Source organism: Bombina bombina, chromosome 3 (genome assembly GCF_027579735.1).
Source record: "Bombina bombina isolate aBomBom1 chromosome 3, aBomBom1.pri, whole genome shotgun sequence".
Lineage (NCBI taxonomy): Eukaryota > Metazoa > Chordata > Amphibia > Anura > Bombinatoridae > Bombina > Bombina bombina.
Genome location: NC_069501.1, coordinates 1,148,059,256 through 1,148,084,193, shown reverse-complemented (window position 1 = coordinate 1,148,084,193; position 24,938 = coordinate 1,148,059,256). Strand labels below are relative to the sequence as shown.

General features: G+C 41.9%; 1 protein-coding gene across 1 annotated transcript in view; it reads right to left on the bottom strand.

Moving 5' to 3' along the window:
• RDX (radixin) overlaps positions 1 to 24,938 on the bottom strand; it is a 471,667-nt gene that overhangs the window by 157,184 nt on the left and 289,545 nt on the right. The window contains exon 8 of the mRNA XM_053708539.1: positions 1,170 to 1,266. Within this exon, the coding sequence (XP_053564514.1) occupies positions 1,170 to 1,266 (97 nt within the window). The remainder of the gene's footprint in view (positions 1 to 1,169; positions 1,267 to 24,938) is intronic.

Here is a 24,938-nt window from a genome sequence, read left to right as displayed (position 1 = left end):
GGTAATGCAACACCTTTGTCAAATGTCATGCTAAAAAAACAAGCCTCCAAGAAACAGAATCCAAAAAAAGCATACATATATGTTTCTTCTGTTTCTTGGAGGCTTGTTTTTTTAGCATGACATTTGACAAAGGTGTTGCATTACACGAAAACGTTATGTCTTTTTTATGATGACCTAAAATAAAAGTTATTTTTTATGAAGACCAGCGAGTGCCTTTCTTTGAAGGGACTTTGAATATTGGCTAAAGTGTACCCTGGCAGTTGCTTGAATTTTGTAAGACTGTGCTTATCCTTCCTTGGAGATATATATACATCAGTGAGTGCCTTTATTTGAGCCTTTATATTTAACCTCTGGCACCCTGGTGGATGTAGTTTTGAGTGAGAGTGCGCTTTAAATATATATATATTATTTTTTTAAACATACAAATACATTTTTCTTCTATGTGAAGAACATTGGAATGTATAACTCGCATCAGGTTGAAAACACTTGGTTTGTGTTATTTTTTTTTTCATAACACGCTCCATTGAAGCCTATGGGGCGAATGCATTGGCGCTCTCACAAGTTGCATTGGGCTTCACTTGCGCACAAACATTTGACCTTTACCTTCATCTTGTAATAGGCACAGAAACTCACATTAAAAAGCATAATTCTAGCTTTACAAGCCATTTCTGTTGAGTTGCTATAGAACAATATAGTGTTGCTATGGAATATATTAGCATATATTAACATTTTTGAAACACACTAACATCCTTTTTACTGTAATTATTCTTCAATAGCCAAACTCCACACACCATTTGCCTTATTTGGCAATTTATTTATTTTTGTCTGCAGACAAGGCTAGCCAGTGTCAAACTACATTGAGTTGTTATCTGATAAAGCCAATAAGGGACAGATATGTAGCAGGGTTAGGCTTTTAAAGTCAACAGGGTACATTTCAAGTTCTGAGAATTAGAAATTGCTCAATTATCAAAGCTTAATTATATAAAAGGGGACAAAATAAATAAAAATATATTGCAAAGTTGTTTCATTATACATAACTTAACATTTTATAAAATATCCTTTAACAGTCTCATTAAAAAAAGAGAATATATTTAAAAGCAAGCATAGTACCACTGTATAACATAACAGGAATTACACACTGTAAACAGTAAGCCAAAAGCATCTCTTACCGGAGCTTTTTTGTCAATTGGTTTTATAACAAACTTCTTGTCATTAAATGAAATGTTTCTAATTTCACTCCAAGGAAAACCAATTTTCGGTGTCAACCTTAGAAGAGAAAAAATAACAAAATTTTAACAGAAAGACAACTCTGCATTGGCAAAGCTGCCAATAAAATAGCAGGGAGCACGGAGCAAACTAAATTACTAAGGCACTAACAAACATGTTTTCACAATAAAGAGCTCCAGTGAACTCTAAATACTTGCTAGCGAACAGACATTTGAAGCACTCATTTAAAAACCCACAGCAGGGGAAAACGAAAGGCCAGATTTAACAAAACTTATAATTTAAGTTATTTTTTTCAAACAAAAACAAGATTTCTGTTAGCGGTTATGGAAAAATAGGGATTTCTTACACAAGAGTTATGATGAAAATATAGAGAATATGAAAACATTTTTTGACAGCTGTGGCAAAAATTCAGTTGGGAAAAACAACTATTATTGAATGCTGTTGAAATCTATGACAGGCTGTAGAAAGAAAACCTTGTTTTGAGCTGGCAGACCTATTAGCTACTTGGCAAAAATGGTCTTTCTATACAGCAACAGCTCACAGTTAATTTACAGATCAAGTTCACTGCTCTTTATTCCTACAACGCACTGTATGCTAAAGTCAATAGTCACGGCAGGCTATAACACTGCTCTATAGGTCTGGTCAAAGGGACTATTAAAGTGATTGTAAAGTTTAATGAATATGTGCCTGGTATCTAAAAATACTCTTAAAACAGGGGCAATTTAATTATTTAAACTTTACAATGAAGCTTCTTTTTTAAAATACTTACCTTTTTTTTAATGGAAAACAGACGGGCGATCCTCTGCCCGCTTCTCCTGCTGTAGTTAGCACAGCGATGACGAATTCGCTTTCGATTACAACAATTGGAGAAAGCCGGATTCGTCATCGCTGTGCTAACTACAGCAGCAGATGCGGGCGGAGGATCGCCAGTCTGTTTTCCATAAAGAAAAAGTAATTTTTAAAAAAGCTTAATTTTCAGATACCGGCAACTTATTCATTAACCCCTTAAGGACCACAGCACTTTTCCCATTTTCTGACCAATTGGGACCAAGGCTATTTTAAAAATGTTGCGGTGTTTGTGTTTAGCTGTAATTTTCCTCTTACTCATTTACTGTAGCCACACATTATATATACTGGGGTTTTTTTGCCATTAAATGGACTTTCTAAAGATACCATTATTTTCATCAACTCTTATAATTTACTATAAAAAGTTTTTATAAAATAAGAGGAAAAAAAAAACCACACACACTTTTTCTAACTTTGACCTCCAAAATCTGTTACACATCTACAACCACCAAAAGACACCCATGCTAAATAGTTTCTAAATTTTGTTCTGACTTTAGAAAAACCCAATGCTTACCTGTTCTTTGCTTTTTTGAAAGTTATAGGGCCATAAGTACAAGTAGCACTTTGCTATTTCCAAACCACTTTTTTTTTTCAAAATTAGCGATAGTTACATTGTTATACTGATATCTATCATGAATCCCTGAATATCTCTTGACATGAATATATTATTTTTTTAGAAGACAACCCATCGTATTGATCTAGGCCCATGGTATATTTCATGCCACCATTTCACCGCCAAATGCGATCAAATAAAAAAAATCATTCACTTTTTTTTTCACAAACATTAGGTTTTTCACTGAAATTATTTACAAACAGCTTGTGCAATTATGGCACAAATGGTTTTAAAGAGAGTTGGTAGGGTTAATTTTAGCTTTAGTGTAATGTAGTAGACAAACCAAAGTATTGATCTAGGCCCATTTTGGTATATTTCATGACACCATTTCACCGCCAAATGCGATCAAATAAAAAAATTGTTCACTTTTTCACAAATTTTTTGGTTTCTCACTGAAATTAATTACAAACCGCTTGTGCAATTATGGCACAAATGGTTGTAAATGCTTCTCTGGGATCCCCTTTGTTCAGAAACAGCAGACATATATGGCTTTGGCGTTGCTTTTTGGTAATTAGAAGACCGCTAAATGTCGCTGCGCATTACACGTGTATTATGTTTAGCAGTGAAGGGGTTAATTAGGTAACTTATAGGGTTAATTTTAACAGCTCCCAAACAGTTCTCTTCCCTCCCCCACAATTGTCCCCACCATCTTAAGTACTGGCTCTGCCAGTACTAAATTAAGTTGTTTTTTTGTTTTGTTTTTACAAAAAAAAAAAAAAATTATTCTGCTGTGTAGGATCCCCCTTAGCCCCCAACCTCCCTGATCCCCCCCAAACAGCTCTCTAACCCTCCCCCTCTACCTTATTGGGAGCCATCTTGGGTACAGGCAGCTATCAGGATCGCTTCCACCGCTTTCAAAAGACCAACAACGTACGGGGTATTTTTTGCAGGACGTACCCCATACGTCGTTGGTCGTTAAGGGGTTAAACTTTACAACCACTTTAACTACACACGTTATTTAGAAAACATAAAAGCTTCACTTAAAAGTGATATCAAACAAAATTTTTATTTCATGATACAGATACAGCATATACATTTTAAATAACTTTCCAATTTACTACTATTATCTAGGTAGGCTCAGGAGCTAGCTGCTGATTGGTGACTGCACATAAATGCCTCTTTATTTGCTTAACAATATGTTCAGCTAGCTCCCTGTAGTGCATTGCTGCTCCTTCAATAAAAGTATATAACGGCAATGAAGCAAAATTGATAACAGAAGTACATTTCTTTTTATACAAATTTAAAAAAAAAAGTTGTAAAAAAAACAAACAAATTATGCTAACCAGATAAATTCCTTTCCTTTTGTATGAGAAGAGTCCCCGGTTTCATTCCTTACTTGTTGGAATACAGAACCTGGCCACCAGGAGGAGGCAAAGACACCACAGTCAAAGGCTTAAATACCTCCCCCACTTCCCTCATATCCCAGTCATTCTGCCAAGGGAACAAGGAACAATAGGAGAAATATCAGGGTATAAATGGTGCCAGAAGAACAAAACAAAATTTAGGTTCGCCCTTCGGAGAATACGGGCGGGGGCCGTGGACTCTCCTCATACAGAAGGAAAGGAAATTATCTGGTAAGCATAATTTATTTTTTCCTTCTTAATATGAGGAGAGTCCACGGCTTCATTGCTTACTTGTGGGAAACATACCCAAAGCTCCAGGAGTCCAGAGGACACTGAATGAACAGGAGGGCAAAAAAACATTTCTCCCCAAAGCTCCTACGCTTCCTAGAATAGACAACAAACAAAGAAGAAGTCTGTCTAAAATCCTCTGTAGCCTGAATATAGAACTTCAAGGCCCAAACCACATCCAAATTATGAAGTAACCGTTCCTTCAAAGATGGAGGAGGATTAGGACACAAGGTAGGAACCACAATCTCCTGATTGATATTGCGATCTGAAACGACCTTAGGAAGAAAACCTAACCCAGGACGAAGAACAGTCTTTTCAGAGACTCTGCACGCGGAAGCAATAGCCGTAGAAAAAGAACCTTCCAAGTCAGTAATTTAATGTCAACTACATGCATAAGTTCAAACGGAGCCTTCTGCAAAACATTAAGAACAAGATTTAAACTCCAAGGAGGAGCGCTAGATCTAAACACAGGCCTGATTCTATCCAGAGCCTGAACAAAAGACTGAACATCTGGAAGCCCAGCAAGCCTCTTGTGCAGTAAAAAAGATAGGGCCGAAATCTGTCCCTTAAGGGAGCTAGCAGAAAGGCCCTTCTCGAGACCATCCTGGAGAAAGGAAAGAATCCTGGAAACCCTGACCATATGCCAGGGGAATCCACGCTCTTCACACCAGAATAAGTAGGTCCTCCACACCTTACGATAGATGCGACGAGTAACTGGCTTACGAGCTTGAATAAGAGTATCAATACCTCTCTCAGAGAAACCTCTCTTGGCTAGGACTAAGCTTCAATCTCCACACAGTCAGCCTCAGAGAACCTAAATTTTGATGAACAAAAAGGACCTTGTTCCAGCAGATCCCTGCGACAAGGTAACTTTCATGGAGGAGATGACGACATCCCCACTAGATCCGCGAACCACATCCTTCGCGGCCACGATGGAGCAATCAGTATCACTAATGCCCGCTCCTGCTTGATGCGGGCCACTACTCGAGGAAGGAGAGGTAATGGAGGAAAAAGGCATATTAGACTGAATCTCTAAGTCACCACTAATGCAACTATTAGCTCCGCCTGAGGATCCCTGGATCTTTACCCATACCTGGGAAGCTTGGTATTGAGAAGGGATGCCATGAGATCTATCCCCGGAGTCCCCCACCTGTTGCATATCTCCGCAAACACCTCGGGATGGAGAGACCATTCTCCCGGATGAAAGGATTGTCTGAGAAAATCCACTTCCCAGTTGTCCGCATCCGGAATGTGGATCGCTGACCGCGAACAGTTGTGGGCCTCCACCCACTCCAGAATCAGATACACCTCCTTCATTGCTAGGGAGCTCCTCGTTCCTCCCTGGTGGTTGATGTAAGTCACCAAGGTGAAATTGTCTGATTGGAATCTGATAAACTGGGACGAACCCAGAAAGTGCGAAGCCTTCAGAGCATTGAAGATTGCTCAAAGTTCCAGAATGTTGACCAAAAGAGAGCTCTCCTCCCGAGACCAAAGGCCCTGAGCCTTCTTGGCTCCCCAAACTGCTCCCCATCCTGAGAGACTCGCATCTGTAGTCACAATCTCCCAAGATGGTTTTAAAAAGGATGTCCCTTGGGACAGGTGATCTGGACAGAGCCACCAAGAGAGTGATTCTCTTGACCGGTTGTCCAGAGAGATCTGTTGAGACAAAGCCGAATGATAGCTGTTCCACTTTCTCAGCATGCACAGCTGTTGTGATGCGAATATGCCAGTTAAGTCAAGGTCTGGTGTGTATGTGTGAGAAATGTACTCACACTTTAGTAGATAGAACCCTTTGTGAGGGCTGAGTGCCTGTGTCTAGCTACAGAGGGTATTGCGATAGTAAGACCATAGAATAGAGAAATGCAAAAGATATGATACAATTTATTACAATTACAGATTCAATCTATAAACATGGATCCATGGTACATAAAAATATAAAAACAGTTTAGAAATGATAATACATAAAATTCCAAGGGGAAAATATTCCTCCAAGGGCAAAATGTCCCCTAAATAGTATACAGAGAGTGGTAGATATAATTGGACTAGACTACCCTCTGCTTCATATCATCATATAAAAACCTGTACAACAGGTTGGTGGAATAGTTTCCACTGATATAGGAAATACAATCTTATGCAAATAAGGATGCAGCTGACCAATATATCATGTGTGAACAATATATCATAGGTGAAAAGAAACACAAAAACGACAAAAGTGATAAAAAATGTGATCAAAATGAACTAGTGTGTACACAATCTAGTGTAAAAAATGTTCTCAAAAAATGATGGCACAAGAAGGTGTGAAAAGTATATAAAAAAGTGTAAAAAATGTGTTACAGATCACATAGCGAGTGATATGTAGTGAAAAGCAAAAAAAGTGAAAAATGAACAATGTTAAATGTAGGTGAACAATCACAGAAACGTGAACAATATATTTTCATAGAATGTCACAAATATAAACAATATAAAATACAGAGTGGAATCGAATCAATGTCTATAAAAAAATCGGATAGTGATGATGTTGTGGCGATCCCGATAAAAAAGTGTGTCCAAAAAGTTATGATAAAAGTGATTCCAATAAAGGCGTTTCTTATCCTCCAATGAGTCTTAGTAATCCAATATAAAACAATTCCAAAGCTTCAGTATCAAAGCAAAAATAAAAACAAAAATGGCAATATAAAAAGATAGCAATATAAAAAAGATGGAAAATCCTCAAAACCTAAGGATAGAGAAAAATAACATAGTATAATACTGTTAAAATGTAAATAAATCAAGAAATATAGCTCACCATATAGTTGTCAACGCGTTTCGGCCCACAGCTTGGGCCTTTCTCAAAACTACTAAGACTCATTGGAGGATAAGAAACGCCTTTATTGGAATCACTTACTTTTATCATAACTTTTTGGACACACTTTTTTATCAGGATCGCCACAACATCATCACTATCCGATTTTTTATAGACATTGATTCGATTCCACTCTGTATTTTATATTGTTTATATTTGTGACATTCTATGAAAATATATTGTTCACGTTTCTGTGATTGTTCACCTACATTTAACATTGTTCATTTTTCACTTTTTTTGCTTTTCACTACATATCACTCGCTATGTGATCTGTAACACATTTTTTACACTTTTTTATATACTTTTCACACCTTCTTGTGCCATCATTTTTTGAGAACATTTTTTACACTAGATTGTGTACACACTAGTTCATTTTGATCACATTTTTTAGCATTATGTTTTTCACCTATGATATATTGTTCACACATGATATATTGGTCAGCTGCATCCTTATTTGCATAAGATTGTATTTCCTATATCAGTGGAAACTATTCCACCAACCTGTTGTACAGGTTTTTATATGATGATATGAAGCAGAGGGTAGTCTAGTCCAATTATATCTACCACTCTCTGTATACTATTTTGGGGACATTTTGCCCTTGGAGGAATATTTTCCCCTTGGAATTTTATGTATTATCATTTCTAAACGGTTTTCATATTTTTATGTACCATGGATCCATGTTTATAGATTGAATCTGTAATTGTAATAAATTGTATCATATCTTTTGCATTTCTCTATTCTATGGTCTTACTATCGCAATAGCCTCTGTAGCTAGACACAGGCACTCAGCCCTCACAAAGGGTTCTATCTACTAAAGTGTGAATACATTTCTCACACATACACACCAGACCTTGACTTAACTGGCGCTCCTCTCTAAACCTCTCTGACAATAGTAGTGCGTTTTGCCAGCGTGGAGACAGCACCATCTACCTTAGGGACTGAACCCCATAACTCCAATTGAAAGTCAGGGACCGGGAACAGTTTCTTAAAGGCTGACGAAGGGGTGAAGGAAGAACCAATCCTCTCCCATTGGTTCTTAATAATGTTTGCCATCTTTACAAAAACAGGGAAAGTCTGAGGAGCAACCCTGTCTTTGTAAACTCTATCCAGTTTAGGAATTAAAGGTTCTTCAGGCAGTTTGGCCTCTGGAACCTCTAAGGTAGCCAGAACTTCCTTTTAAAAGAAAGCGGAAGTGCTCCATCCTAAATCTAAAATCTGGTTCCTCCGCAATCAGAGGCTTAGAGGCAGCCAATTCAGACCCAGAAAGTTCACACTCTTAAGTATCAGAAAGAACTTCATCAGATAACCGTCTATTAGGTATAGCCAATAAACTAGATGATGACCCCTGGGAAGGAGAACAATGTTTGCCCTTTCGCTTGCGCTTAGCGTAGGGTTGCCACCTCGGCCATGTTTTCTTGGACACTTATGCATTACACATGCTGCAGGGTGTGCAGAGGGGCACATGAATTGCACCCCTGGTCAGCACTATTCATGTTCCTTCCTGATTTCACTGCAGCATGTGTAACTCATAAGTGTCCAGAAAAACATGGCCGAGGTGGCAACCCTAGCTTAGCAGGGCGAGGTGGAGCACTAATGGCCGCAGATACCGCCGTTTGTAACGGCGCAGTAAAGTCTGGAGGTAAAAGGCCTCCTCCAGATAGAGGATCAGGTGTGCTATGGGAAACTGCCTGTGTATTAGGAGATGAAAGCAGGGTGTGCACCCCTCAGAGGTGGAAGGCTCAATGGTATCAAACATGTTAACCTTTTTTGACATGATCACTTTTTCTAGGCATGTGGAACATAATTGAGAGGGCGGGTATACCTCGGCCTCCTGACAATATAAACAGGCATTAGTCTTAGGTATAGAGGGAATATCCTCTAAAACGTCAGATTCATCCATAGCTGTGGGCTATGTACTAAAATAACAACGAACGTTATATATAATATAAAAACGGCACCTTTATACCCCCAATCGCTGGGGCACTCACCACCTCCTATGACCCAGGCACACAGAGTAAACCGCGTCTCTCCAATAACCAGCACGATAAGAAAGTAACCTGTATGTTCCAACCTCAGCCTATGAGCCTCAGAAAACATCTCACACAACGCAGTATTAATCAAATAAAAATGTATGAGATTTATCCCCACTGTTCAATAATCCCCCCTCAGGAGATATTAACCCTTGATTCCATACCGATAAAAGGAGCCACACTGTGACCCTGTCTTCTAGCGTTACCATATGTGTAAAAAATGAAACGATGTTACCGGAATCTATGCTATGGAAAAGAAACAGAGCCTCTCAAGTGTGACAGTCTTGTAGCATCGCTCCTAACATGGACTTGAGTGATGAAAGCAGGCAGTGAAAATCGTCAACACTGATTGCTTAGGAGCTGTTAATACGAGTCTGGATGGTTTCACAGAAAGACTCTCCCTGCATCTCCAGACCCTAACTTTCGTCAATGCTCTCACTGAGAGGCTGACAAGACTACTTAAAACTCCAGTCCCATTTCAAAGGGTAGATACCCCTTATAAGAAAATACTCTATCTTCTTACACTTCTCTGCCAACCTCCTGTGACGAAAGGCAAAGAATGACTAAGATATGGGGGAGGTATTTAAGCCTTTGGCTGGGGTGTCTTTGCCTCCTCCTCCTATATTCCCACAAGTAGGGAATGAAGCCGTGGACTCTCCTCATATTAAGAAGGAAATAAAGTGATGAACTTACAATTAATTGAAATCACTGCAACGTAGTCAAAAACCCTTGAGAATGCTGATACTGTCATGCAAAGGCATGTTTTTTAAAAACAGAATTTATGTTTACCTGATAAATTACTTTCTCCAACGGTGTGTCCGGTCCACGGCGTCATCCTTACTTGTGGGATATTCTCTTCCCCAACAGGAAATGGCAAAGAGCCCAGCAAAGCTGGTCACATGATCCCTCCTAGGCTCCGCCTTCCCCAGTCATTCTACCGACGTAAAGGAGGAATATTTGCATAGGAGAAACCATATGATACCGTGGTGACTGTAGTTAGAGAAAATAAATCATCAGACCTGATTAAAAAACCAGGGCGGGCCGTGGGCCGGACACACCGTTGGAGAAAGTAATTTATCAGGTAAACATAAATTCTGTTTTCTCCAACATAGGTGTGTCCGGTCCACGGCGTCATCCTTACTTGTGGGAACCAATACCAAAGCTTTAGGACACGGATGATGGGAGGGAGCAAATCAGGTCACCTAGATGGAAGGCACCACGGCTTGCAAAACCTTTCTCCCAAAAATAGCCTCAGAAGAAGCAAAAGTATCAAATTTGTAAAATTTAGTAAAAGTGTGCAGTGAAGACCAAGTCGCTGCCTTACATATCTGATCAACAGAAGCCTCGTTCTTGAAGGCCCATGTGGAAGCCACGGCCCTAGTGGAATGAGCTGTGATTCTTTCAGGAGGCTGCCGTCCGGCAGTCTCATAAGCCAATCTGATGATGCTTTTAAGCCAAAAAGAGAGAGAGGTAGAATACCAGAATAAACAACAAACAAGGAAGATGTTTGTCTGAAATCCTTTGTAGCCTCTAAATAGAATTTTAGAGCACGAACTACATCCAAATTGTGCAACAAACGTTCCTTCTTCGAAACTGGATTCGGACACAAAGAAGGCACGACTATCTCCTGGTTAATATTTTTGTTAGAAACAACTTTCGGAAGAAAACCAGGTTTAGTACGCAAAACCACCTTATCTGCATGGAACACCAGATAAGGAGGAGAACACTGCAGAGCAGATAACTCTGAAACTCTTCTAGCAGAAGAAATTGCAACCAAAAACAAAACTTTCCAAGATAATAACTTGATATCAACGGAATGTAGGGGTTCAAACGGAACCCCCTGAAGAACTGAAAGAACTAAATTAAGACTCCAAGGAGGAGTCAAAGGTTTGTAAACAGGCTTGATTCTAACCAGAGCCTGAACAAAAGCTTGAACATCTGGCACAGCCGCCAGCTTTTTGTGAAGTAAAACAGATAAAGCAGAAATCTGTCCCTTCAAAGAACTTGCAGATAATCCTTTCTCCAAACCTTCTTGAAGAAAGGATAGAATCTTAGGAATTTTTATCTTGTTCCATGGGAATCCTTTAGATTCACACCAACAGATATATTTTTTCCATATTTTATGGTAGATTTTTCTAGTTACAGGCTTTCTGGCCTGAACAAGAGTATCAATGACAGAATCTGAGAACCCTCGCTTTGATAAAATCAAGCGTTCAATCTCCAAGCAGTCAGTTGGAGTGAGGCCAGATTCGGATTTTCGAATGTACCTTGAACAAGAAGGTCCTGTCTCAAAGGTAGCCTCCATGGTGGAGCCGATGACATATTCACCAGATCTGCAAACCAAGTCCTGCGTGGCCACGCAGGAGCTATCAAGATCACCGATACCCTCTCCTGTTTGATCCTGGCTACCAGCCTGGGAATGAGAGGAAACGGTGGGAACACATAAGCTAGGTTGAAGCTCCAAGGTGCTACTAGTGCATCCACTAGAGTCGCCTTGGGATCCCTGGATCTGGACCCGTAGCAAGGAACCTTGAAGTTCTGACGAGACGCCATCAGATCCATGTCTGGAATGCCCCACAATTGAATTATTTGGGCAAAGATTTCCGGATGGAGTTCCCACTCCCCCGGATGAAATGTCCGACGACTCAGAAAATCCGCTTCCCAATTTTCCACTCCTGGGATGTGGATTGCAGACAAGTGGCAGGAGTGAGTCTCCGCCCATTGAATTATTTTGGTCACTTCTTCCATCGCCAGGGAACTCCTTGTTCCCCCCTGATGGTTGATATACGCAACAGTCGTCATGTTGTCTGATTGAAACCGTATGAATTTGGCCTTTGCTAGCTGAGGCCAAGCCTTGAGAGCATTGAATATCGCTCTCAGTTCCAGAATATTTATCGGGAGAAGAGATTCTTCCCGAGACCAAAGACCCTGAGCTTTCAGGGGTTCCCAGACCGCGCCCCAGCCCACCAGACTGGCGTCGGTCGTGACAATGACCCACTCTGGTCTGCGGAAGCTCATCCCTTGTGACAGGTTGTCCAGGGTCAGCCACCAACGGAGTGAATCTCTGGTCCTCTGATCTACTTGTATCGTCGGAGACAAGTCTGTATAATCCCCATTCCACTGACTGAGCATGCACAGTTGTAATGGTCTTAGATGAATTCGCGCAAAAGGAACTATGTCCATTGCCGCGACCATCAAACCTATTACTTCCATGCACTGCGCTATGGAAGGAAGAAGAACAGAATGAAGTATTTGACAAGAGCTTAGAAGTTTTGATTTTCTGGCCTCTGTCAGAAAAATCCTCATTTCTAAGGAGTCTATTATTGTTCCCAAGAAGGGAACTCTTGTTGACGGAGATAGAGAACTTTTTCTACGTTCACTTTCCACCCGTGAGATCTGAGAAAGGCCAGGACAATGTCCGTATGAGCCTTTGCTTGTGGTAGAGACGACGCTTGAGTCAGTATGTCGTCCAAGTAAGGTACTACTGCAATGCCCCTTGGTCTTAGCACCGCTAGAAGGGACCCTAGTACCTTTGTGAAAATTCTTGGAGCAGTGGCTAATCCGAATGGAAGTGCCACAAACTGGTAATGCTTGTCCAGAAAGGCGAACCTTAGGAACCGATGATGTTCCTTGTGGATAGGAATATGTAGATACGCATCCTTTAAATCCACCGTGGTCATGAATTGACCTTCCTGGATGGTAGGAAGAATTGTCCGAATGGTTTCCATTTTGAACGATGTAACCTTGAGAAATTTGTTTAGGATCTTGAGATCTAAGATTGGTCTGAATGTTCCCTCTTTTTTGGGAACTATGAACAGATAGGAGTAGAATCCCATCCCTTGTTCTCCTAATGTAACAGGATGAATCACTCCCATTTTTAACAGGTCTTCTACACAATGTAAGAATGCCTGTCTTTTTATGTGGTCTGAAGACAATTGAGACCTGTGGAACCTCCCCCTTGGGGGTAGCTCCTTGAATTCCAGAAGATAACCTTGGGAGACTATTTCTAGCGCCCAAGGATCCAGAACATCTCTTGCCCAAGCCTGAGCGAAGAGAGAAAGTCTGCCCCCCACCAGATCTGGTCCCGGATCGGGGGCCAACATCTCATGCTGTCTTGGTAGCAGTGGCAGGTTTCTTGGCCTGCTTACCTTTGTTCCAGCCTTGCATTGGCCTCCAGGCTGGCTTGGTTTGAGAAGTATTACCCTCTTGCTTAGAGGATGTAGAACTTGGGGCTGGTCCGTTTCTGCGAAAGGGACGAAAATTTGGTTTATTTTTAGCCTTAAAAGACCTATCCTGAGGAAGGGCGTGGCCCTTACCCCCAGTGATATCTGAAATAATCTCTTTCAAGTCAGGGCCAAACAGCGTTTTCCCCTTGAAAGGTATGTTAAGCAATTTGTTCTTGGAAGACGCATCCGCTGACCAAGATTTTAGCCAAAGCGCTCTGCGCGCCACAATAGCAAACCCCGAATTTTTCGCCGCTAATCTAGCCAATTGCAAAGTGGCGTCTAAAGTAAAAGAGTTAGCCAATTTAAGAGCATGAATTCTGTCCATAATCTCCTCATAAGAAGAATCTTTATTGAGCGACTTTTCTAGTTCATCGAACCAGAAACACGCTGCTGTAGTGACAGGAACAATGCATGAAATTGGTTGTAGAAGGTAACCTTGCTGAACAAACATCTTTTTAAGCAAACCCTCTAATTTTTTATCCATAGGATCTTTGAAAGCACAACTATCTTCTATAGGGATAGTAGTGCGTTTGTTTAGAGTAGAAACCGCCCCCTCGACCTTGGGGACTGTCTGCCATAAGTCCTTACTGGGGTCGACCATAGGAAACAATTTCTTAAATATAGGGGGAGGGACAAAAGGTATGCCGGGCCTTTCCCATTCTTTGTTTACAATGTCCGTCACCCGCTTGGGTATAGGAAAAGCTTCGGGGGGCCCCGGGACCTCTAGGAACTTGTCCGTCTTACATAATTTCTCTGGAATGACCAAATTGTCACAATCATCCAGAGTAGATAACACCTCCTTAAGCAGAGCGCGGAGATGTTCCAATTTAAATTTGAATGTAATCACATCAGGTTCAGCTTGTTGAGAAATTTTCCCTGAATCTGAAATTTCTCCCTCAGACAAAACCTCCCTGGCCCCCTCAGACTGGTGTAGGGGCATGTCAGAACCATTATCATCAGCGTCCTCATGCTCTTCGGAATTTTCTAAAACAGAGCAGTCGCGCTTTCGCTGATAAGTGGGCATTTTGGCTAAAATGTTTTTGATAGAATTATCCATTACAGCCGTTAATTGTTGCATAGTAAGGAGTATTGGCGCACTAGATGTACTAGGGGCCTCCTGTGTGGGCAAGACTGGCGTAGACGAAGGAGGGGATGATGCAGTACCATGCTTACTCCCCTCACTTGAGGAATCATCTTGGGCATCATTTTCTCTAAATTTTGTGTCACATACATCACATCTATTTAAATGAGAAGGAACCTTGGCTTCCTCACATACAGAACATAGTCTATCTGATAGTTCAGACATGTTAAACAGGCATAAACTTGATAACAAAGTACAAAAAACGTTTTAAAATAAAACCGTTACTGTCACTTTAAATTTTAAACTGAACACACTTTATTACTGAATATGTGAAAAAGTATGAAGGAATTGTTCAAAATTCACCAAAATTTCACCACAGTGTCTTAAAGCCTTAAAAGTATTGCACACCAAATTTGAAAGCTTTAACTCTTAAAATAACGGAACCGGAGCCGTTTTTATATTTAACCCCTATACAGTCCCTGGTATCTGCTTTGCTGAGACCCAACCAAGCCCAGAGGGGAATACGATACCAAATGACGCCTTCAGTAAGCTTTTTCTATGTATCTGAGCTCCTCACACATGCATCTGCATGCCTTGCTTCCCAAAAACAACTGCGCATTAGTGGCGCGAAAATGAGGCTCTGCCTATGATTAGAGAAGGCCCCCAGTGAAAAAGGTGTCCAATACAGTGCCTGCCGGTTATTTAACATAATTCCCAAGAATAAAATAACTCCTCAAAGCTATAAACTATTAAAAATGCTTATAAATCAATCGTTTTAGCCCAGAAAAATGTCTACCAGTCTTTAAAGCCCTTGTGAAGCCCTTTTATTCTTATTTAATAAAAATGGCTTACCGGATCCCATAGGGAAAATGACAGCTTCCAGCATTACCAAGTCTTGTTAGAAATGTGTCATACCTCAAGCAGCAAAAGTCTGCTCACTGTTTCCCCCAACTGAAGTTAATTCCTCTCAACAGTCCTGTGTGGAAACAGCCATCGATTTTAGTAACGGTTGCTAAAATAATTTTCCTCTTACAAACAGAAATCTTCATCTCTTTTCTGTTTCAGAGTAAATAGTACATACCAGCACTATTTTAAAATAACAAACTCTTGATTGAAGAATAAAAACTACATTTAAACACCAAAAAACTCTAAGCCATCTCCGTGGAGATGTTGCCTGTACAACGGCAAAGAGAATGACTGGGGAAGGCGGAGCCTAGGAGGGATCATGTGACCAGCTTTGCTGGGCTCTTTGCCATTTCCTGTTGGGGAAGAGAATATCCCACAAGTAAGGATGACGCCGTGGACCGGACACACCTATGTTGGAGAAAAACAGAATTTATGTTTACCTGATAAATTTCTTTCTCCAACGGTGTGTCCGGTCCACGGCGTCATCCTTACTTGTGGGATATTCTCTTCCCCAACAGGAAATGGCAAAGAGCCCAGCAAAGCTGGTCACATGATCCCTCCTAGGCTCCGCCTACCCCAGTCATTCGACCGACGTTAAGGAGGAATAATAGCATAGGAGAAACCATATGGTACCGTGGTGACTGTAGTTAAAGAAAATAAATTATCAGACCTGATTAAAAAACCAGGGCGGGCCGTGGACCGGACACACCGTTGGAGAAAGAAATTTATCAGGTAAACATAAATTCTGTTTTCTCCAACATAGGTGTGTCCGGTCCACGGCGTCATCCTTACTTGTGGGAACCAATACCAAAGCTTTAGGACACGGATGAAGGGAGGGAGCAAATCAGGTCACCTAAATGGAAGGCACCACGGCTTGCAAAACCTTTCTCCCAAAAATAGCCTCAGAAGAAGCAAAAGTATCAAACTTGTAAAATTTGGTAAAAGTGTGCAGTGAAGACCAAGTCGCTGCCCTACATATCTGATCAACAGAAGCCTCGTTCTTGAAGGCCCATGTGGAAGCCACAGCCCTAGTGGAATGAGCCGTGATTCTTTCGGGAGGCTGCCGTCCGGCAGTCTCGTAAGCCAATCTGATGATGCTTTTAATCCAAAAAGAGAGAGAGGTAGAAGTTGCTTTTTGACCTCTCCTTTTACCTGAATAAACAACAAACAGGGAAGATGTTTGTCTAAAATCCTTTGTAGCATCTAAATAGAATTTTAGAGCGCGAACAACATCCAAATTGTGTAACAAGCGTTCCTTCTTTGAAACTGGTTTCGGACACAGAGAAGGTACGATAATCTCCTGGTTAATGTTTTTGTTAGAAACAACTTTTGGAAGAAAACCAGGTTTAGTACGTAAAACCACCTTATCTGCATGGAACACCAGATAAGGAGGAGAACACTGCAGAGCAGATAATTCTGAAACTCTTCTAGCAGAAGAAATTGCAACTAAAAACAAAACTTTCCAAGATAATAACTTAATATCAACGGAATGTAAGGGTTCAAACGGAACCCCCTGAAGAACTGAAAGAACTAAATTGAGACTCCAAGGAGGAGTCAAAGGTTTGTAAACAGGCTTGATTCTAACCAGAGCCTGAACAAAGGCTTGAACATCTGGCACAGCTGCCAGTTTTTTGTGAAGTAACACCGACAAGGCAGAAATCTGTCCCTTCAGGGAACTTGCCGATAATCCTTTTTCCAATCCTTCTTGAAGGAAGGATAGAATCCTAGGAATCTTAACCTTGTCCCAAGGGAATCCTTTAGATTCACACCAACAGATATATTTTTTCCAAATTTTATGGTAAATCTTTCTAGTTACAGGCTTTCTGGCCTGAACAAGAGTATCGATAACAGAATCTGAGAAACCTCGCTTCGATAAAATCAAGCGTTCAATCTCCAAGCAGTCAGCTGGAGTGAAACCAGATTCGGATGTTCGAACGGACCCTGAACAAGAAGGTCTCGTCTCAAAGGTAGCTTCCAAGGTGGAGCCGATGACATATTCACCAGATCTGCATACCAAGTCCTGCGTGGCCACGCAGGAGCTATCAAGATCACCGACGCCCTCTCCTGATTGATCCTGGCTACCAGCCTGGGGATGAGAGGAAACGGCGGGAACACATAAGCTAGTTTGAAGGTCCAAGGTGCTACTAGTGCATCCACTAGAGCCGCCTTGGGATCCCTGGATCTGGACCCGTAGCAAGGAACTTTGAAGTTCTGACGAGAGGCCATCAGATCCATGTCTGGAATGCCCCAAAGTTGAGTGACTTGGGCAAAGATTTCCGGATGGAGTTCCCACTCCCCCGGATGCAATGTCTGACGACTCAGAAAATCCGCTTCCCAATTTTCCACTCCCGGGATGTGGATAGCAGACAGGTGGCAGGAGTGAGACTCCGCCCATAGAATGATCTTGGTCACTTCTTCCATCGCTAGGGAACTCCTTGTTCCCCCCTGATGGTTGATATACGCAACAGTCGTCATGTTGTCTGATTGAAACCGTATGAACTTGGTCCTCGCTAGCTGAGGCCAAGCCTTGAGAGCATTGAATATCGCTCTCAGTTCCAGAATATTTATCGGTAGAAGAGATTCTTCCCGAGACCAAAGACCCTGAGCTTTCAGGGATCCCCAGACCGCGCCCCAGCCCATCAGACTGGCGTCGGTCGTGACAATGACCCACTCTGGTCTGTGGAATGTCATCCCTCGTGACAGGTTGTCCAGGGACAGCCACCAACGGAGTGAGTCTCTGGTCCTCTGATTTACTTGTATCTTTGGAGACAAGTCTGTATAGTCCCCATTCCACTGACTGAGCATGCACAGTTGTAACGGTCTTAGATGAATGCGCGCAAAAGGAACTATGTCCATTGCCGCTACCATCAACCCGATCACTTCCATGCACTGAGCTACGGAAGGAAGAGGAACGGAATGAAGTATTCGACAAGAGTCCAGGAGCTTTGTCTTTCTGGCCTCTGTTAGAAAAATCCTCATTTCTGAGGAGTCTATAATTGTTCCCAAGAAGGGAACCCTTGTTGACGGGGATAGAGAACTCTTTTCCACGTTCACTTTCCAGCCGTGCGATCTGAGAAAGGCCAGGACGATGTCCGTGTGAGCCTTTGCTCGAGGGAGGGACGACGCTTGAATTAGAATGTCGTCCAGGTAAGGTACTACTGCAATGCCCCTTGGTCTTAGCACAGCTAGAAGGGACCCTAGTACCTTTGTGAAAATCCTTGGAGCAGTGGCTAATCCGAAAGGAAGCGCCACGAACTGGTAATGTTTGTCCAGGAATGCAAACCTTAGGAACCGATGATGTTCCTTGTGGATAGGAATATGTAGATACACATCCTTTAAATCCACCGTGGTCATGAATTGACCTTCCTGGATGGAAGGAAGGATAGTTCGAATGGTTTCCATCTTGAAAGATGGGACCTTGAGAAATTTGTTTAAGATCTTGAGATCTAGGATTGGTCTGAATGTTCCCTCTTTTTTGGGAACTATGAACAGATTGGAGTAGAACCCCATCCCTTGTTCTCTCAATGGAACAGGATGAATCACTCCCATCTTTAACAGGTCTTCTACGCAAAGTAAGAACGCCTGTCTTTTTATGTGGTCTGAAGACAACTGAGACCTGTGGAACCTTCCCCTTGGGGGAAGTCCCTTGAATTCCAGAAGATAACCCTGGGAGACTATTTCTAGCGCCCAAGGATCCAGAACATCTCTTGCCCAAGCCTGAGCGAAGAGAGAGAGTCTGCCCCCCACCAGATCCGGTCCCGGATCGGGGGCCGATATTTCATGCTGTCTTGGTAGCAGTGGCAGGTTTCTTTGCCTGCTTCCCCTTGTTCCAGCCTTGCATTGGTCTCCAAGCTGGCTTGGCCTGAGAAGTATTACCTTCTTGCTTAGAGGACGTAGCACCTTGGGCTGGTCCGTTTTTACGAAAGGGACGAAAATTAGGTCTATTTTTTGCCTTGAAAGGCCGATCCTGAGGAAGGGCATGGCCCTTACCCCCAGTGATATCAGAGATAATCTCTTTCAAGTCAGGACCAAACAGCGTTTTCCCCTTGAAAGGAATGTTTAGTAGCTTGTTCTTGGAAGACGCATCAGCCGACCAAGATTTCAACCAAAGCGCTCTGCGCGCCACAATAGCAAACCCAGAATTCTTAGCCGCTAACTTAGCCAATTGCAAAGAGGCGTCAAGAGTGAAAGAATTAGCCAATTTGAGAGCATTGACTCTGTCCATAATCTCCTCATAAGGAGGCGAGTCACTATCGAGCACCTTAATCAGTTCATCAAACCAGAAATATGCGGCTGTAGTGACAGGGACAAAGCATGAAATGGGTTGTAGAAGGTAACCCTGCTGAACAAACATCTTTTTAAGCAAACCTTCTAATTTTTTATCCATAGGATCTTTGAAAGCACAACTATCCTCTATGGGAATAGTGGTGCGTTTGTTTAAAGTAGAAACCGCTCCCTCGACCTTGGGGACTGACTGCCATAAGTCCTTTCTGGGGTCGACCATAGGAAACAATTTTTTAAATATGGGGGGAGGGACGAAAGGAATACCGGGCCTTTCCCATTCTTTATTAACAATGTCCGCCACCCGCTTGGGTATAGGAAAAGCTTCTGGGAGCCCCGGCACCTCTAGGAACTTGTCCATTTTACATAGTTTCTCTGGGATGACCAAATTTTCACAATCATCCAGAGTGGATAATACCTCCTTAAGCAAAATGCGGAGATGTTCCAATTTAAATTTAAAAGTAATCACATCAGATTCAGCCTGCTGAGAAATATTCCCTAAATCAGTAATTTCTCCCTCAGACAAAACCTCCCTGGCCCCCTCAGATTGGGTTAGGGGCCCTTCAGAGATATTAATATCAGCGTCGTCATGCTCTTCAGTAACTAAAACAGAGCATCCACGCTTACGCTGAACAGGGTTCATTTTGGCTAAAATGTTTTTGACAGAATTATCCATTACAGCCGTTAATTGTTGCATAGTAAGGAGTATTGGCGCGCTAGATGTACTAGGGGCCTCCTGAGTGGGCAAGACTCGTGTAGACGAAGGAGGGAATGATGCAGTACCATGCTTACTCCCCTCACTTGAGGAATCATCTTGGGCATCATTGTCATTATCACATAAATCACATTTATTTAAATGAATAGGAATTCTGGCTTCCCCACATTCAGAACACAGTCTATCTGGTAGTTCAGACATGTTAAACAGGCATAAACTTGATAAGAAAGTACAAAAAACGTTTTGAAATAAAACCGTTACTGTCACTTTAAATTTTAAACTGAACACACTTTATTACTGCAATTGCGAAAAAACATGAAGGAATTGTTCAAAATTCACCAAACTTTCACCACAGTGTCTTAAAGCCTTGAAAATATTGCACACCAAATTTGGAAGCTTTAACCCTTAAAATAACGGAACCGGAGCCGTTTTTATATTTAACCCCTTTACAGTCCCTGGTATCTGCTTTGCTGAGACCCAACCAAACCCAAGGGGAATACGATACCAAATGATGCCTTCAGAAGTCTTTTATAAGTATCAGAGCTCCTCTCACATGCGACTGCATGCCATGCCTCTCAAAAACAAGTGCGCAACACCGGCGCGAAAATGAGACTCTGCCTATGCTTTGGGAAAGCCCCTAAAGAATAAGGTGTCTAAAACAGTGCCTGCCGATATTATTATATCAAAATACCCAGAATAAATGATTCCTCAAGGCTAAATAAGTGTTAATATCAATCGATTTAGCCCAAAAAATGTCTACAGTCTAAATAAGCCCTTGTGAAGCCCTTATTTACAATCGTAATAAACATGGCTTACCGGATCCCATAGGGAAAATGACAGCTTCCAGCATTACATCGTCTTGTTAGAATGTGTCATACCTCAAGCAGCAAAGACTGCAAACTGTTCCCCCAACTGAAGTTAATGCTCTCAACAGTCCTGTGTGGAACAGCCATGGATTTTAGTTACGGTTGCTAAAATCATTTTCCTCATACAAACAGAATTCTTCATCTCTTTTCTGTTTCTGAGTAAATAGTACGTACCAGCACTATTTGAAAATAACAAACTCTTGATTGAATAATGAAAAACTACAGTTAAACACTAAAAAACTCTAAGCCATCTCCGTGGAGATGTTGCCTGTACAACGGCAAAGAGAATGACGGGGGTAGGCGGAGCCTAGGAGGGATCATGTGACCAGCTTTGCTGGGCTCTTTGCCATTTCCTGTTGGGGAAGAGAATATCCCACAAGTAAGGATGACGCCGTGGACCGGACACACCTATGTTGGAGAAATATTTTTCTCTTAGCCATTAAGGAATTAATACAATCATGTGAATTCAAAATCTATGGTGTTATGTAAAGTGTAGGATATCTTCCTACAAGCTTTTAAGGGGTTAAAACAATTTCATGTGAACTCAGAATTTAACTAAATGGTGTAACTTTTGAACAACATTATCACAATGAGGTATCTGAATTCAAAGTCCCCCTAGGTCTATATTTCTCTGAATTTAACACTAGTCAATTTTTATGGTTTTGTCAGGGTTTTTTCCCTGCTTTGTTTGCCATGTGCTGCTGGCAGCCATTTTACTCACCTCTCTTGCTGACTCTGGTGCATAGTGTGGCCAGACTGGTGTACATCATCCATGTGAGACAGGTTGCAGTCTCAGAATTGTGAAGTCATCACTTATTATTTAAAGGGCATCTGTTCAGTATGCTTTGCCCTTGCGTTGTCTCAGACCCGTTTGTGACTTCCAGTTCCTGTATATTACCTGGCTGTCTGATGTCCCTTCTGGTTCCTGATCCCTGGCTTGTACCTGACTCCGCTGTTCTCTTTGTTCCTGATTCCGGCTCGTCTGACTACTCGCTTTGGCTTCTGACTTGGCTCGTCTGACTACCAGCTCTGGTTTTGATTCCTGGCTTGTTATTTGACTGGGTGGTTTATCCTCGTCCCCGTAACTGCTAAAGGAGAAACCTTTGGTCACGCTTGTCCTTTCCTGGGATGGACTCCTCCATAGTCACCCAGGCTCTTGTTGACTCCGGTGCTGCAGGCTATTTCATTGACAGTGCTTTTGTATCAAAGCACTCCATTCCTGTTTTGCCTCGGTCTGTTCCGCTTGCTATTGAGGCCATTGATGGCAGGCCCCTTCAGCGCACTCTCGTTACTCATGAAACTGCTCCATTGTCCATGGCTGTTGGGGCTCTCAATTTTGAAACCCTCCAGTTCCAGGTGATAAATTCTCCGCATTTTCCAGTTGTTCTGGGTTATCCCTGGCTCCAAAAGCACAATCCCAGTCTCAACTGGCTCAGGTCCGAAATTTTGTTGTGGTCTCCGCAATGTATTTCCACTTCGGAAACCAGTTAAAGTCTTATGCACTTTTTCGGTATCTCAATTGCCAGAGGAGTACTGATAGCTCCTAGATGTTTTTGACAAGGTGTGTGCCGGTATGTTGCCTCCTCACCGCTCTTACGATTGTGCCATAGACCTGCAACCCGGAGCCATTCCTCCCCGGGGCCGTGTTTACCCTCTGTCTGTTGCGGAGAATTGTGCTATGGAGGAGTATGTTGCCGATGCTCTGTCACGGGGGATCATTCGCAAATCCTGCTCTCCTGCAGGGTCTGGCTTCTTCTTTGTGAAGAAAAAGGGTGGCGAGTTAAAGGGACATTATACACTCTTTTTTTTTTCTTTGCATAAATGTTTTGTAGATAATCTATTTATATAGCCCATAAAGTTTTTTTTTTTTTAATTAATGTATAGTTTTGCTTATTTTTAAATAACATTGCTCTGATTTTCAGACTCCTAACCAAGCCCCAAAGTTTTATGTGAATACGCTCGACTACCTACTCCAGCTTGCTCCTGTTTGTGTAAAGGGTCTTTTCATATGCAAAAGAAGGGGGAGGGGGGGGAGTGTCTTATTTGTCACTTGCAATGGGCTTTCCAGCTACCTTTTCAACAGAGCCAAACTGACAGCTTCTAAGTAAGTTTTTAAACAGTTTTATACTGGATTTTTATATCAGTATCTGTGCATATTCTTTATAGTAGTGTCCATTACATGCAGTTATATGAAAATGAGTGTATACTGTCCCTTTAAGACCATGCATCAATTACAGGGGTCTTAATCGTCTTACCATTAAGAATGCATATCCTATTCCACTCATTAGGGAACTCTTTGACCGCCTCAAGAGAGCTACACTCTTTTCTAAAGTTGATTTGAGAGGAGCGTACAATCTTGTTAGGATCAAGGAGGGCCACGAATGGAAAAACTAAATTTATGCTTACCTGATAAATTTATTTCTCTTGTGGTGTATCCAGTCCACGGATTCATCCATTACTTGTGGGATATTCTCCTTCCCAACAGAAAGCTGCAAGAGGATCACCCACAGCAGAGCTGTCTATATAGCTCCTCCCCTAACTGCCACCTCCAGTCATTTGACCGAAGACAAGCAAGAGAAAGGAGAAACTATAGGGTGCAGTGGTGACTGTAGTTTAAAAATAAAAAACACCTGCCTTAAAATGACAGGGCGGGCCGTGGACTGGATACACCACAAGAGAAATACATTTATCAGGTAAGCATAAATTTTGTTTTCTCTTGTAAGGTGTATCCAGTCCACGGATTCATACATTACATGTGGGATACCAATACCAAAGCTAAAGGACATGGATGAAGGGAGGGACAAGGCAGGCGCTTAAACGGAAGGCACCACTGCCTGTAAGACCTTTCTCCCAAAAATAGCCTCCGAAGAAGCAAAAGTATCAAATTTGTAGAATTTAGAAAAAGTACGAAGCGAAGACCAAGTCGCCGCCTTACAAATCTGTTCAACAGAAGCCTCATTTTTAAAAGCCCATGTGGAAGCCACTGCTATAGTGGAATGAGCTGTAATTCTTTCAGGAGGCTGCTGGCCAGCAGTCTCATAAGCTAAGCGGATTATACTTCTTAACCAAAAAGAAAGAGAAGTTGCTGAAGCCTTTTGGTCTCTTCTCTGTCCAGAGTAGACAACAAACAATGCCGATGTTTGACGAAAATCCTTAGTAGCTTGTAAATAAAACTTTAAAGCACGAACCACGTCAAGATTATGTAATAGACGTTCCTTCTTTGAAGGAGGATTAGGACACAGTGACGGAACAACAATCTCCTGATTGATATTCTTATTAGATACCACCTTAGGAAGAAACCCAGGTTTGGTACGCAAAACTACCTTATCTGCATGGAAGATCAGATAAGGGGAATCACACTGTAAGGCAGATAACTCTGAAACTCTTTGAGCCAAAGAGATAGCTACCAAAAACAGAACTTTCCAAGATAAAAGCTTGATATCTATGGAATGCAGAGGTTCAAACGGAACCCCTTGAAGAACTTTAAGAACTAAATTTAAACCCCATGGCAGAGCAACAGGTTTAAACACAGGCTTGATTCCAACTAAAGCCTGACAAAACGCCTGAACGTCTGGAACATCCGCCAGACGCTTGTGCAAAAGAATAGACAGAGCAGAAATCTGTCCCTTTAAGGAACTAGCTGACAATCCCTTCTCCAATCCTTCTTGGAGAA